Source organism: Sander lucioperca, chromosome 15, assembly GCF_008315115.2.
Source record: "Sander lucioperca isolate FBNREF2018 chromosome 15, SLUC_FBN_1.2, whole genome shotgun sequence".
Classification (NCBI taxonomy): Eukaryota; Metazoa; Chordata; class Actinopteri; order Perciformes; family Percidae; genus Sander; species Sander lucioperca.
The window spans coordinates 33256438-33273120 of NC_050187.1; the positions used below are offsets into that span (position 1 = coordinate 33256438).

The 16683-nt window shown below is 42.5% G+C and overlaps 1 protein-coding gene across 1 annotated transcript; it reads left to right on the forward strand.

Annotated features, from left to right (window-relative positions):
• The first annotated feature begins 376 nt into the window (after window positions 1-376).
• Window positions 377-15024, forward strand: LOC116061699 (high-affinity choline transporter 1-like). Its single transcript, XM_031316011.2, has 8 exons — window positions 377-612; window positions 1733-1849; window positions 11446-11601; window positions 11832-11980; window positions 12119-12262; window positions 12492-12645; window positions 13990-14207; window positions 14405-15024. The coding sequence occupies exons 1-8, from the start codon at window positions 429-431 to the stop codon at window positions 14894-14896; spliced, it is 1614 nt and encodes a 537-aa protein (XP_031171871.1). The 5' UTR covers window positions 377-428; the 3' UTR covers window positions 14897-15024.
• Window positions 15025-16683: the final 1659 nt, after the last annotated feature.

A 16683-nucleotide genomic window follows, 5' to 3' on the forward strand; every position in this document is an offset into this window, starting at 1 on the left:
TGTGGACTAGACAGACCTTCCTCGGCAGCGCTGTGGAGGAAGGTCAGGCAATGCGAGACTATGGTGGAATGGACTAAGACATGAGGAAGGGAAGCAATTGAAGGAAAAGTAGCGTAGCATTAGGCATTAGTAGCATTAGGATGAAAGCACTCCAGACAGTCACAAATAAAGTGATTGAATGAATCATTTCACAACATGCTGGTTGTTTTATATAAGTATATACACTTGTTCAACTGCTCGCTAACACAAATATTTAATAATGGCGTTCTTGTGCCTTGCCAACCACTGCCAAGTAATTCACTAGCTAAACCTGTAACCATCTATTTCACCAGGGGGCTTTAATGAATATATAAAGTTCCTCTGCTATGTTGCTCCTGTCAGTCAGTCAGTCAGACATCAGCTAGTGAAGAAGCCAGTCAGCATCCATCATGGCTGTTAACATCCCAGGAGTGATAGTGATGGTGTTTTTCTACCTGCTGGTCCTTGGGACCGGCATCTGGGCTTCTTTCAAGTCCAAAAGGGAACAGAAGAAAAGTGCAGCCACTGGAACGGAGATGGCCCTGCTGGGAAACCGGAGCATTGGCTTGGTGGTGGGGATCTTCACAATGACAGGTGAGGGGAACACAGCTGACACAACTAGGACGGAAACTGTGAATTACAAGGTTGTGATTATTCAGGAAATATATTTGTAAGATTATAAAATATCTTTAAAGTTCTTTACAGTGGTGTTATAACTGTTGGCTGCAAACTCATAGAAACAGTTTCTATTAAGCAACAAGATGTTTTAAATAAATTTACATGTCTGTCCATATACATATATAATAAAATAATTCTGCATGAAGCTGTAACAATAGAATATAAGTTTTTACACAAACAGCCTAATGAAATATAAGCTGCAAAATATGAGCAAGAATAAGGAATGTATAACAACAAAGGTTACTATTGAGGTTGTTTAGTCTTCTGAACCAGTATAGCAACCCATCCAGGTTGTGGTGTTATTCTGTACTTTCTGTCGGGTGCTGGTCGAGGGTGTGTATGGTTTAATGAAGTATTAAATGTTTTTAATTTAAAAAGAAAAGAGCAGATTAAAAACTATCCCCAAAAAGGGAAAAGGAGTTAAAAAAAAGGCTTTATTACTCATAGTGTCCCGTCTTGCGTGGCCCTGTGTCAAAATCCAGTTCCAATACCTTTATAATGTTCAGTTGATATTTGCCTTTTGCATATTCTTCAATTATTAGTATTAAATTAACACTACAAACAAGGTTCCATCTGACTTGATGGATACTTTAATGCATTTATACACAACGCACACAGAGTCGAGGGAACGAGGCGGTCAATACTCAGACCTCCCTGATATAATTGGGGTGGATAAAATATTGGAAAAACCTCTCAGTATAGCGCACAATAATTCAACAACACCGCAAACAGCAGTCTCCAAAATGATCATAAAGTTCAACAAAGATCTCTCTAAAAACAGGTTTGACAAACTGAACTTTAAAACCTTCTACGGGGTAGGAATTGTTGCAGAGCTCCAGGACTCAATAAATATTAGGATAAGGTAGATATTTGCAAAAGAAAATATTTAAAATGTATGCAATGAACTATCTTCCTCTGTCTTACATCAGACATAGCTCTTTGAATGTGTGAAAGAAAACCTGTAATGAGTCCAAATGGTCCAAATAGCTGCCGTTTGTTCACCAAATGACTTGCTGTGTGTTAATCCATCCCATAGCTACGTTTGTCGGAGGAGGCTTCATTGTTGGCACAGCTGAGATGGTGTACACGCCTTCTATGGGACTAACCTGGGTAATGGTGATGTTAATGGCATTCAGCTCATCTTTTATTATTGGTAAGAGTTTGAAATTACATTTGAAAGGATACTGTATGTATGGACTTAAACAAGAGGAAGTGAGGGAGTGTTTTTACAGTTTAAGGGAAGTCAACTGTGTATTGTAAACACAAGCAAATTGTTATTGCTGCACAACCTGACCCACACAAATGATTCCATGTATCCCTGATGTTACCATAATACACTTCAATAGCACTGCTGTGCTATTGAGGTTGAAGTGTGCCATCAGTGTGCCAACGAGATTTCGGAAACTCACTGAAAACACATCATTGGATGACTTGCGTCAGGAAATGCACCCGTTGTTTGTGTGACAAAGGCGGGCGCATCATGTAAACAAACCAAAACAAAAATACTTCTAATACAAACCCGTTCTCACTCCGAACTTGTAAAATACAAACGTTTGGACAGTGGCAGTCAGCGTCTGAAGTGACGAAAAAAGCGCCCTTCAGCGTGTTTGTATAACGTACCGGGGAGAGCAGCAGCTACACAGGGTTTGAAGATGACGTAACACTAAAAGCGACTACGGTAGCCAGTAATATGTAAGGCTGAAATTCCGCGTATGGAGGTTGGTTGGAGTGATGGATAGGTCAAACAACACAGGACTTTCACCCAGGAGACGGGGAATCGTGTCCCGCGTGTCACATTTCCTAAAGTTGTTTTCTTTTTTTCTAAACCCCACCGTAAGCCCACCCACGACCTTTTCCTTAACATAACTGCGTCAAAAGGGACGCCAATAGTCCCGACCAAGCGTGTTTAGGTAAAACGTGTTATATAACTCTAAAGGAGACTTTTAGCGTCAATAACAACGACAAAGGCACCTGACCAAGCGTCCGTATTTTACGAGATGGGAGAGAGAATCTGTTGCTAATACGTCCCTGAAACAAACCGAGCACCCAGGATATCCTCCGGTGTGCTCGGTTTGTTGTATATACAGTATGTTGAATGTTACATTTCCACTGTTTAGAAACGAAAGTCTGCTCCATTTTTCCTTTTCAGTTTACGCGATGACTTCTGCTTCTTCTTCTCCTCCGGGAAAAAACGGCCGTGTTGCATTGTTATATACGGGAGTAAAATGTAGGGTACATTGTATGTACACTCAAATTAGCAGTGCAATGTGGGTATTTTATAGTGGACTATATAGTGAATGAAATTAACCGCGGAGAATTCGAACAACACTACAAAATGGCGAACACACTATATAGTGCACTATCTCCATGATAGGGAAGGGTTTCAAACACAGCTTACCAGTCCTAAGTAAGCTGTATCATTGAGGTTCATAGGCCACACACACACACACACACACACACACACACACACACACACACACACACACACACACACACACACACACACACACACACACACACACACAAACACTCTTAGCTGTCCATCGTGTTTGATGATGACGCTTGCTCCAGGGATGGAGGTGGGAGGGGGATGGGTTCAGCGACTTTGCCGCCAGGCCCGGATTCATAGACTGTATATAAGAATGGACCAACAGATCCCGTTGCTCTGGGCGGAGACCAGTGAAGGCCAATAGAAGCACTTTTCTGGTGATGGCTAGAGTTACTGCGCAGCCTCCAACTGAGAGAGACGACGTAAATGTGCCGTGAGCAACCTGTCTGAAAGTTGTAAGTCTTCTGGTAGCTGTGCCAAGAGAAATCTCAATCATTCCCAATCTTGCAGAGACGGAGAGCGTAGGTATATGTAAGGATATAACATAGGCACAGGCTAATTATTGCTAACTAAAATGCTAGTTAACATTAGTAATTACACTTAAATGGCTAATGTGAGACGAAACTGCCTGCGCGCTTCTCCTGTACTATACGGTAATTCCTCTACTATGCGACAGTAAGTCGCGTGGTTATGACCCAATCGTTAGCCTATTTTTACAAAAACGTCTGCTACGGAGCCATAACGTGAGGTACAAGGTAATGGAGCCTTTTATACATTGTCGTGTTTCTTTAGAAATAAACAATGGACAAATACAGTCTTTAAACGCTTCAAATGTAAAGTTATTCGCTGTCAAAGTGGCGCCAAAATGAATGGCAGTCAATGGAATGCTAATAGAGGTGATGGCTTTGTAGCATTAAAATGGCGCCATAGGAGGTTCGCGGTCGAGGAGAGTGTCAGTACACGATCCGTTCTGCCTGCACGATCCGTTCTACACATGCGCAAAATGTTCGCGCATGCGCGGTTGTACGAGGATTTACGACACTGCACGATCTGTTCCACGCTTCCGGTCGACAGCAAAGCTAACGTTAGTTTAGCTAACAGCTAATTCGGCTAACCGCTAGCTGATTGTAGCGGTCTGCCGTTAGCCTCCACAGGCAAGCTAACGTTAGTTTAGCTAACGGCTCATTCGGCTAACCGCTAGCTGATTGTAGCGGTCTGCCGTTAGCCTCCACAGGCAAGCTAACGTTAGTTTAGCTAACAGCTAATTCGGCTAACTGCTAGCTGAGACACTATGTAATAACTTTAAAAGACCCTCAAAATAAAACTTGAAAATAAACGTTGACATATATAACAAACACCTAACATATATAACAGCTGTTACGTCAGTTCTACTTTACTTGTGCTCATTTAAAATACAATCACTCAATACTTGTCTTTATTGTTATTACTGTGAAGTCTTATAGTGTGTCTCAAATCGCGCACTTCCGTTAGTGTACTAACTGAAGTGCACTTCGTACACTACGTACTTACTTGCATAGTGCGTAAAATTTGACGGGGCAGTGTTGTCTCAAATCGCGCACTGCCTTATGTACTTACAGGAAATGACATCACAACATCTCAGTCCTCCTTCTTCTTCTGTGAAATTGTGAATTGTACCCAAGGCAGAGCATTCCCAACACTGTTGTCACTCGTGAAAAACACATTTCTGCTTTGTTCATCAAAATGAATGTGATTGTTGTTATTGTTGCTTGTTTTTGCCCTCTGTTTTATGCAACCGTAGACTTACCGGTATGATGATATTCATACTTTTGCTCTTAATTCATTCTAAAAAATAACCCAAAATGGCCATTTTTTGTTATTTTAGCAAAATCTGAGCAATTCAAATGGTGTCCAACTGACATAAAGAACATACATAGAAAATAGTCATATTATATGTTTATATAAGGGTGTTTATTGCAATAGCTATTAATTACAGTGACAATACAAGAGTGAAAGCAGAGGCAACCCAATAGACATTTAAATATATCCCATTGTTCTATTCATTGCTGGCCCTGTACTTTGATGGGGAAAGTGATATGATGGTGGACTTCAGACTCTCCAGGGGGATCCTTTAACGGTACATCCTCGGCACGGCGTGTGACCATGGCTCGGGACCCGTCATCGAGGCCCTTGTCTTCCTCTTTTGGCTAGCCAGCGGTACCTCTTATCGTGGTTTAGCCAGAGCCTTTGCTATGCCCCGGGCCACTGTGCACCGTGCTGTCCACATTACCAGCAGGGAAATCCTCTCTCTCCTCCCCCAGGTCGTTCGCCTTCCAGCAGAGGAGGACTTCCCTCAAGTTGGCAGCATTGACGGCCACGTCTGTGTCCCTAACGATTATATAAGTCAGGACACAAACAGCACTGTTAATACGTTATAACATAGCATACATTAACGTACTGTAACATTACTACTAACGCTCGCAGCTTAATGAATATCTACAAGATCACACATCTAACGCTAAAATCGTTTACAGTGAGGACGATAGTTTAACACAACAAACAACCGTATACCACAACACATGTAACATTAGCTAGGTTATAACTTATTTGCCAGTGGTTAAACCAAAGAGTATAGACGTACCCGTAACTTCTTTAAACTGTGCCGCTGTTAGCTAGCTAAGGTTAGCTAAAGCTAGCTTGATAGCACATCAAATTACGGTACAAATTAACGTTATAATTCGCGGTACAAAAATCATCACCAACTCCAACAGGTGGCTTATATGTTATACAAGTATAGCAAAAGACTAATGTTCAACTTGCATTTGTAATACTCCGTGGGTCTCGCTGTCGCGTATTCGGCCGCCATTATCGAAAGTTTTTCACCTTTTGTTAGCTCCGCCCCTTCCGCTACGTAGCCAAGATGGCGACCGTTGAGGGTGGAAAGTGTCCATCGATCCACACTCAACTTTTTGACCGTTATGAGTGCACCATCCGGGTACTTGTAGTGCACTGCATTTACCACACTTCGACGAGTGACAGATTGCGTGTACTCAAATAGCTAGTATAAGTACAGAAGTGCGCGATTTGAGACACACCTTTAATTTAGCTGTAGCCTGCTTTTCCCATTACGTTTGAGTTAACGTTATTTTAGACTGAATCTAGCTGTCAGCTAGCGGTTAGCCGAATTAGCTGTTAGCTAAACTAACGTTAGCTTCCCGGTGGAGGCTAGCCATAGGCTAGCGTGGAACAGATCGTGCAGGTCGTATCCTCGGTAAAACAGTATTATCTTGCGCATGTGCAGAACGGATCGTGCAGGCAGAACGGATCGTGTACCGACAGAGAGGCTTACCCCCTTGCCCAGATTATCCATAAGGGTACTTGGGCCAGTGCCCAGGGGCACCAACCATTCACAACCTGTGGGGGGGCACCACATGACACAAGCTTTAACAATATTTTCCGTAAATTGTTATATTATTCACTTGAAATTGTTGAAAGACCATACATTACTCGTTTATGAACACTAATTTCACAATAATAATAATAATAATAATAACAATAATAAATTATAAATAAATCAATATTACATGACCACTATCACTCCCCCTCCCCAATCTGTCAGAGTTGAGTTGGTTCACAGGTACGCGCAAATGTATAATTTGGGGGGTGGGGTTTAACAGTAATCAAAAGTGGCCAGTTTAACCCCCCAAAAATGTTATTATAATGATGAATGTAAAATATTAACTGTTATAAAAAATTATAAGTGGTTGGCTTTCTTGATTCAATGTAATTGGCAAGCAAAGAAAAACATTTTTTCACACAAACCCCCCCACCTCTGGGTGAGACCTGGTTGCGCAAACCCTTCTCCGTGTTTTTCAAGCACATAGCACGGCCAGCACGGCCAGTATGCTTCGTGAGTTTATTCAGTATTCAGAGAAGTGTAATAGACCGGTCCACAGTCTGCGCTTCTTTTCCTAGAACTTGTATTTCTTTCAGAGGACTTTGTTCAATAAATCCATATTCTTAGATCTTATATTGATAGTCTTTTTTCCATAGCTTATTCATTTTAGGTCCTTTTATTGTCGTTAGCTGTGATGCTAAAGCAGTTTTAGCTTTCCCATGATGCTTTTGAAAGTTTTTGAACAATCAGAGGAGTTGCTTTCAGGGCCTGTGAAATAAAGTGGGAAAAATACAAATTTGACCTATCCACAATGCAATGTAGTATTGATTTTGGCTTTTTGAATTGATAGACATTTTGAATTGAGTGGTTTCACTGGTCATATGCCTACATGTATGTATCTGGATAAGTTAGAAAATTACATTTGAGAAATCCCCTTGATTATGTCTGGTATTTTTGGCAGGGGGAAAGTGTTGGTTTCTCTTTGCATAATGAAAATGATTTGTTTTTTGTTAGTTTTTTTGGCTTGTCTGCTGGGCTGATGTACTGATGTGTATTGATTTTGACATTTTGAATTGAGTGCTGTGCTTTTTGAATTTGACATTTTGAATTGAGACATTTGAATATAGTGCTCAGTATTTAGTTGGTTAGTTGTAATTGGTAAATTACATTTGAGAAATCCCCTTGATTATGCCTGATATTTTTGCAAGGAGGACCGTACGAGTAAAGGGGGTAGTGGACGGGTTAATACGGGCCTGCTTACCGCTGGTGCCACTTTTCGTGGGCGTTGAGTCCTTGAGCCGCACACTCGTCCACAGATGGAGCAGGGGAAACCAGATGCCAGGGGGGTACCAGCCGCCCGCTGGTGTCTCTTGATGCGCCTCTCGGATCGTCGATCTTGGTTGGTTTGGTGTATTTGAGAGACTGTGGTGGCACAGGTGACCTGCCAGGCGGATATGTCGAGCGCCAGAGATTCAACCTGTGTGAGGGGGATGTTTGCTTGCTTTAGGAGGTCCCTGATGTAGTCCATAAAGCGCCGCTTTTGCCCTCCAGTGGAGCGCTTTGCACCCATTATTTGACTGTAGAGGACTTTGCGGGGCAGGCGGTGTTCAGGCATGTGTATGGTGTGCCCTATCCAGCGCAGATGTTTTTTGGCCACAGCTGCTTCCATACAGATTGAGTCAGTGTTGCTGAGGATGTCTGTATGGGGGATTCGATCTTCCCAGGACAAACTGAGGATCTTCTGTAGGCAGTGGATATGGAAGGCCTCTAGGTTGATGATGTGCTGATGGTATGGGGTCCAAGACTCTGCCCCATAAAGCAGAGTGTAGAGACATACCACGTTGTAAACAGCGACCTTGGTACTAACCTTCAGGTTACGGTTTTCAAAAACCCTGCTGCGTAGGCGTTCAAAAGATATTATGTTAAGGGCATGCTGCATAGAGTCCGGGCTATGAGCTAAGACGGCACAGTCATCAGCATACTGAAGCTCACAGATTTGGCGGGTCTTTGTCTTTGTGCGAGCCTGGAGCCGACGGATGTTGAAAAGGCTTCCGTCAAGTCGGTATTCCACATGGACACCCTCTTCATGTCCCATGACACGGTGGAAGAGGCAGGTGATGGCAGAGAGGAGGATGTTAAAGAGCACCGGAGCCAAGACACAGCCTTGCTTCACCCCAACGTTTACCTCAAAAAACTCTGACTGGAGTTCTCCCGTGAGCACTCTGACTTGCATCCCATCATGCAGTTGCTGTATGATGCTGAGAAACTTGGGTGGTACCCCAAGTTTGGAGAGGTGTTTCCAGAGCAGCTCACGGTTGATGGTGTCAAAAGCTTTGCTGAGGTCGATGAAGGCTACGTAAAGGTCTTTGTGATGTTCTTGGCTCTTCTCCAGCAGCTGCCTCAAAACAAAAACCATGTCTGTCGTGGATCTGGCTTTCCGGAAGCCACATTGCGTTTCCGGAAGCACAGCTTCCGAGATGTGCTCAACCAATCTGCTGAGCATGATCTTGGCCAGGATTTTCCCTGCGAAGGAGAGGAGCGATATCCCGCAGTTGTTGATGCAGACTGCTCTGTCTCCTTTCTGTAAATGACCACGATGTTAGCATCCTTCCAGTCCTGTGGAAGGGTCCCATGTTCTCAGATGTTTTGGATCAGGAGGTGCAGGCGACGTGTGAGGATGTATCCTCCGTGTTTGAAAACCTCTGCAGGGATTCCATCGGGTCCAGCGCTTTTGTTGTTCTTTAGCCCTGCAATGGCTTGCCGGAGTTCTGAGTAAAGTGATGGGGTGTCCATGTGCATGATTGGTGGCAGGTCTGGGAGATTATCCAGAATATGTGGGTCAACAGGGTTGGTGTGGTTGAGGAGACTCTCAAAATGATTTGCCCAACGGGCAAGAATCTCGTGGTGGTCCTTGAAGAGCATGGACCCATCAGTTGATCGAACTGGGGCAATCGGCCGCTTCCTGGGGCCATACAATGCTTTGCCATGAGTGTTATTGCAGTCTGCCAGGTTCTGGATTTCTTGCACCTTTTGCACCCACCAGGTGTCCTCCATAGTCCAGAGGGCTCGCTGGGTTTCTGTTCTTGCAGCAGTAAAGGTGGATTTAAGGATGGGAGATCCAGGGCAGGACAGGAGAGCTTTGTGGGCCTCATGCTTGGTTTTTAGGAGTGACTGTATCTCAGCTGAGTTACAGTCAAACCAGTCCTGGTGATGTTTCCTTGATTGGCCAAGCGCCTCTGAGGCTGCACTATGAATAGCCTGACGCAGAGCTGGCCAGTCGGTTGATTCCTCTGGGATATTGCTGAGGTTTTCAGCAAGGAGCCGTCGGAGGTTATCTTTGGTGGTGAGGCTATTCAGCACTATACAGTTGAGTTTCTTGTTTGGAGCTGTCCTCGGGCCACGTGGTCGAATGCTCATGAGTTTGAATCTGACCATGAGGTGGTCAGTCCAGCACTCAGCTACACGCATACCACGGGTGGTGAGGACATCTTGTCTGTCCTTTTGACGGACAATCACGTAGTCAAGGAGATGCCAATGTTTTGAGCGGGGGTGCTGCCAAGTGGTCTTAAGTCTGTTCTTCAGAAGATGGTGTTTGTGATAACCAGCTGGTGCTCTGCACAGAGGGAGAGGAGTCTGTGTGCCCGTTGTGGTTCATTTTCCCCACACCATGCTGGCCAATGACTTTATTCCATACCAGGTGCTCCGTGCCCACTCTAGCATTGAAATCTCCCATGAGTATGAGCCTGTCCGTAGCCGGTGTTTTCTGTAGGATGGCATCAAGAGCTCTATAGAAATCCTCTTTGATGTTGTGCTCAGCATCAAGAGTTAGAGCGTATGCACTGATGAGAGTGGCGAAGCGTTCCTTAGCCAGGGGAATGCGCCATGTCATCAGTCTTTCATTGATGCCGATGCGGGATTCCGGAATGCGCTGCAGCAGTTTAGACTTCACAGCAAAGCCAACTCCATGGTTACGGCGAGTGCCTTCGGGGACCCCCTTCCAGAAGAAGGTGTACCCAGCACCAACCTCTGTCAGGAAGTCCTCTCCATGTAGTCTGGTCTCGCTGAGTACTGCTATGTCGATGTTGTATCTTGCAAGCTCCAGGGCCACCAATGCTGTCCTGTGGTGGGGCCTTTCAGGCGTTACGGCCAAGTCCGGCAGTGTGCGAACATTCCACGAAGCAATGCTTAGCTTATTTTTCACTTTGATTTTTCGACCGCAAGGTGTGGTAGCACTGGTTGCTATGGTGATTGGGAGGGAGTGGAGGAGGGTGGGCAGATAACATTTTTTTGACAGGTCAAAAAGTTCATTTATTGGAGATTATACCTCTCAAGTTCCTTCTTTAATTAAAAAAAACTGTGAGTCCAATCGGCAAAATATTATTATCACCAGAGAGAAAGGTCTCTGCCGAACGCGTTGATGTGGTTTGTGGTTTCAAATATATGCGACACAGAGCAGGTTAGAAAAATTGCACTGTCTGCCTTCTTTCAGAAATGTCTCGTCTCAGATCTATGGTAGCCTATTGGCCAGTTAGTTGGCAGCCCCGTCGCTTGGAGGCTCACAGCGCCAAATGTTTGAGTCCGGTTGATTCCATAGTTGTAAATATGCATGCATAGTGACTTAACAGACATTTTAATTAAATTAATGTCTTTGAAATTACAGCTTTAATGCTTTTAAGATTAGAGGGAGCCTGTATTCATTTTTTATTGTACATTTCATTGTTTGCTAGCTAGCTAAAAAAAACCTTAGTTAGCCTGTAGCTATATTCCTTAACAAAACTAAACATTGTTTGCTAGCTAGCTAAGTCAAATAGCTTAATGTTACTTATGAGTCGGCAGAGAAACTCTAATGTGTGTGTGTGTGTGTGTGTGTGTGTGTGGGGGGATGTTACCTAAAGTTATTTCTGCTTTTTAAATTTGAATATGGTGAAAATAAATAAATCATGTTAACTTTACACCTTACATGTTTTTCTTGTTTTGTTATTTTCCTCTCACTTGATTACTATTTTTTCTAATTGTGATTTCTTCTGTCCTCTTATAAATAAAGTTGGCTTGGTGTTTGCAAAGCCAATGAGACAAAGAAGGTATGTGACGATGCTGGACCCTTTCCATGCCAAGTATGGAAAAGTACTAACAGCTGGACTCTGTTTGGTTTCACTTTCTCTTAATGTGCTCTGGGTGCCGTTAACACTCATTGCTTTAGGTATGTTATACACATAAGCACTCTTATTATATTGTAGCTATTTATGTAACTTTGTTTACAATTCCTTTATCTGTTAACAAATAACTTTGTGTGTTAAGTGAAATAAATGTATACTTGGATATAAATTCTGACCTACGCTGTGTAGATATGACTTACTTCAATGAATGTAAATGCGTATTAGTCACACAAAGACTGGTTATAAAATGTCACTGATACAATATGTCTGACAGGAGGAACCATGAGTGTGGTCTTGGATTTGTCCTTCACTGCGTGCGTTTGGATCTCTGCTGCTGTTGCCATTACCTACACACTGATGGGAGGTCTCTACTCTGTGGCCTACACAGATATTATACAGCTTGTGCTCATATTCTTCAGCTTGGTGAGTTTGCTTTACGTTTAGTTTTCATAGTGTTAGCTTTTTGTTTTAAGAAAACACTCACAAGGAATAAAACACTCCAAAGGACGTACATAAAAGTTGTGTGTGTTTAAATCTTTCCATTTCTATTTGTCTCTGCAGTCGATCTGTGTTCCCTTTGTTTTGATGAACCCTTACTCCTTGGACATTAGCCAGACACTGATGAACAACACCTTACACGCTCCCTGGATTGGTGCACCAGGGCTGAAAAAGACCTGGATAATGATTGATGACATCTTATTATTCGTAAGGAACCAATAATATGGCTGATATGAAATGGAATGCAATTTGCTCCAGTCTTGATAGATATCATTAGAAAGAGGATAACATCCATATTTAAATAGTTTGTTTTCCATTTTAACTTAAGAATCTGACAGGTTGTAGGCCAAGGCTATTATCTAAAACAGTATGTCTGAGAATGTCGAGGTTGCAACAGGAGTGTTTAATTTTACCAACTAACTGTTTTACTTTTCAGGCACTAGGGAGTGTGGGATATCAGGGCTTCCACCAGAGGACTTTGTCGGCGTCTTCAACATCCACAGCCAAGGTCACTTGCTTTGTCTCTGCTGTCATCTTCCCTGTATTTGGGATACCTTCTGTACTGATTGGGGCAGTCGCTGCATCCACAGGTATTAACAGATTCTACACACTGGGGTAAGCTGTGAAAACTAATATCTTCAAGAAAAAGAAATAAAGTTTCTGTTAGATATTAAGACTACATCCACACCAAAACGATTGTTTAATTGCATTTTAAAATAAAATCAATTTCCGTCCTGACAAACCTTTTAGTAGTGATGTCCAAATTAAGCTTCATGAACCATTATTTGTTCACCCAATAAACCCACAGGACATTGGAACTGTCACAGATTGCTTGAATAATAGCTTGCATCCTGCTCATGTAGGTAGTAGTAGACGTGACTAATAAGACACAATCAGGGAGCGAACATGGGTGTCTGCATCATTGTTTTTCTGCCTGTCCAGACTTAAACACAATCCAGGAGTTATGAAACTAAAATGGGGTCGGCAGCGTTTTCAAATGTCTCCTTTTAAGAGGTAGTAGTATGGACGCCGGATGTAAAAAGTAGCAAAAGTTTTACGTTTTAAAACAAAAACGTAATAAACTGTCTATGAATTTTTCATGTTGGATCAATATAATATAATATTTAAGTCTTCAGGAGCAGAATATCCTTAGATCCCATGTTCCAGACTGGAGTCCAAATGCTCAAGGCCTATATGAGTGCCTGTGCCATTAAAATGAACCAACTGCATGAAGGCGATTTGAATGCCATCTTGTGTGGCAAGCCCCGGGGTGTGGGCTTTCCACGTCACCAGTTCAATAACAAAAGCCAGCACCAGGAGTACAGTTGAACACAGTTGGGAAGTTTTATTCAGGATAATTTACAGCGTAGGAGGGGGATTTTCAACACTACTTCACCGTCCACTGCTTCACCGTCCACAATCCGTTCTCGACGTCTTCTATCCACAGGTAATCCACGAGCGGGTCCTTATCCAAAACAGTTCGGTACACAGGGGGGTAGTCAGCCAGTCCAGATCACACCAGTTAATCACACAGTTTGGTTCAGTATTACTTTCATTACTTTTCTCACTCAGTCTCTTCCCTCTCCTCTTCTGGTTCTCTTTGTTCCCAGTTAAACCACCTGGCTCCCTTTTCCCTCCAACCGAATCACTCAATTAATCCCAGCCTGTCCTTGTTGGGGCAGGAAGTCCATCTAAGGCTCGGGGGTGGAGCCAACGGGCCACAAGATACCTTCCTTCAATTATCACTCCCCTCACCTCTACCTGCAATCTATCACACTTGGTTAAAAAATCAACTGGGCCCACTGTGATCCTTTTATGTTATCACAGAGTACTTAGTTCACTCCTTAGTATATAGAGAAGGCTCATCTCAGAATCCCTCAAACAGATAATGTGACTATTTTTCAGTGTTTCCTTCTTGTGTGTCCATGCCTCAGACTGGAACCTGACTTCCTATGGTTCTCCATCTCCATATGAACGAGGGGAATCAGCTCTAGTTCTGCCCCTGACCCTGCAGCACCTCACCCCGTCCTTCATCTCCATCATCGGTATTGGATGTGTGGCTGCCGCCGCGATGTCATCGGCTGACTCTATTTTGCTTTCTGCAGCTTCTGTCTTCACCTCCAACATATACAAGAACATTCTGAGGCCTCAGGTAAAAAATTAATTTGTTCTCCACCTCCTGAGCCACAAAATGAAGGGAATGGAGTACAGGAGAATATAAATGGAATAAAGTGGCATGAAGGAGAAAGATAGGAGAGATAAAGAAGCAGTGAGAGAGTTCTTTAAAGCAGGACAGTCTAAATTATCTGCTGTTTACCTGTTTTTCTTCCTCTCTACTTTCTTCTGCAGGCATCAGACAGAGAGACTCAGTGGGTGATCCGTGCTTCTGTCTTGGTAGTGGGCTTAGTTTCTACATCACTGACCAACCTGGACAACAGCATCTTGTTGTTCTGGTTCATTAGTGGTGAAGTGGCCTACGTCATAATCTTCCCTCAACTCGTCTGCGTCCTCTTCTTCAACATCTCCAACGGTTACGGGGCTGTTATGGGCTTTCTGGTGGGAACTGTGTTAAGACTGCTCAGTGGAGACCCATCACTAGGGTTAACACCAGTCATTCACTTCCCAGGATGCACTCTTGAGGACGGTGTTTATGTCCAGTACTCTCCAGTTAAGACCATCTCCATGCTGTCTGCCGTTGCTGCCATCTTGTATTTCTCCTACCTTGCTTCTGTGCTCTTCAACAAAGGCCTGCTTCCTGAGAAGTGGGATGTGTTCAAAGTGAAAGTCCAGCACTCACCACAACCACTGACTCCAACAGATGGTGACACAGAACACACATGATTATGAGAATTTGAGCAGAACACAGTCAGATTTTGTTAGTGAAGTTGTAAGTGTTCCTGTGTGTAGCAGTATCAGTTTTCTTGAAGAATAATATAGACTAGTAAATACCATAGACTGTAAAAATAGATGGACGACGCGCAAAGCAGTATAGTAACAAAGTAGAACTACTTCACTACTGTACTTAAGTACTAAAAGGCTGTATCTGTACTCTACTGGAGTATTATTTTTTTTCTCCTACTTCCACTTTTACTTGAGTACATATTTTCGATGAGTTTAATACTTATACTCCGATATATTTTTTATGTGCTGCATCGTTACTCATTACTGTTGTGAATTCCTCATGCTACAGAGACTTTGTAGGTTACAGTGTGAGTAGTTACGGCTACGTTAGTTACGTACGATAATTAAGAAATCCCAGAGATCGCCTCGCGTTTCTTTTCATTACGACGATCGCCTGTTCAGAAGTCAGACACGATCTAAGTTTGTACTCTTTCTATTTAGCTATTGTTGCAGCAGATTAAGCTATTCCTGAGTTCTTTCAGTCTGCAATGAGTACAGAATGTTAACTGTTTTACCCTGTGATGTGAAGCTGCTAGTTTATCTGTATGTTGCTAGCTTGCTAACTTTCCACTACATCACACATGTTATTTCAGTATTTGTTAATAAGTGATTAATAACCCACTGTTGTATCAGATAATAGTAGTTATAACAGCTGTGACATTAATGTACCTTTATGGGCTCATTTCAGAAACTTCCTTCATATCCAGCAATGTACAGCTTGTGACTGCTTGTAATGCACCATCTTAATACAAAGTAAAAAGTTGAACTCCAACAATATGTTTTTCAAAATTTGACTGCTTTCTTTAATAACTATATAACACAATACTTGTACTTGAGTAGTACATTTTAAAATAAACTTCTTGCAATACTTAAGTACAAACATTTTTGAATACTTTAGTACTTCTACTTAAGTGTGGTGCTTAAAGAGCACTTCAACTTCTACTCAAGTCACTTTTTTGATAGAGCACTTGTACTTTTACTCAAGTATGGGTCTCTAGTACTTTATACACCTCTGACGACGCGTCTCCACTTCCTCCCACTGTCCAAAGGTGAAGCCACAATATCTAGGATACAGGTAACGCCATTTTCAAATTTTGGAGTCTGTGCAGAAGTGATAGGGCAGCGGAGCTGCGGTATTAAAGTCCAGCCCATACACCCGCTAAACCAATCACGAGTCAATCCCAGCTGTCAATCATGACGTTTCACACTTTTTATAGCATCAAATAACTAATAAAAACCTTGTACACTTGAACAAACATCAGCATCATAAGAGCTACCTAAAATGACAGAAACAATCTTTGGGAAAAAATGTATTTGAAGTGTACTTTGATGTTTTTAGTTTGGCCCATGTCCTATCGATTAACATAGGGTTTATGACCTTTACTGCAGCGAGCCACCAGGGAGAAAAAAAAATCACAAGGAGTTATTATTGACTTTCGTTTGCATTCAGATTTTTGTTGTTGTACGCTGGCATTAACATTATAACTGTCTGGTACTGTACAATACACAGGTAAAATATTTCTTTACCTAAACTGGGAACTAATTCTAATTTTATATGAACCATTTTAAAATAGACATTCTGTGTCATGGTATGACATGTTTTCTGTCCCCACTGAGAATACCAAGTTATCAAGTTATCCAAAATAAAGCAGGATTTCAAATGTAAACAGTACTTTTGTAGACCTTCAGGCAACATTTAACGTAATAGTATCAGAATATAAACACAA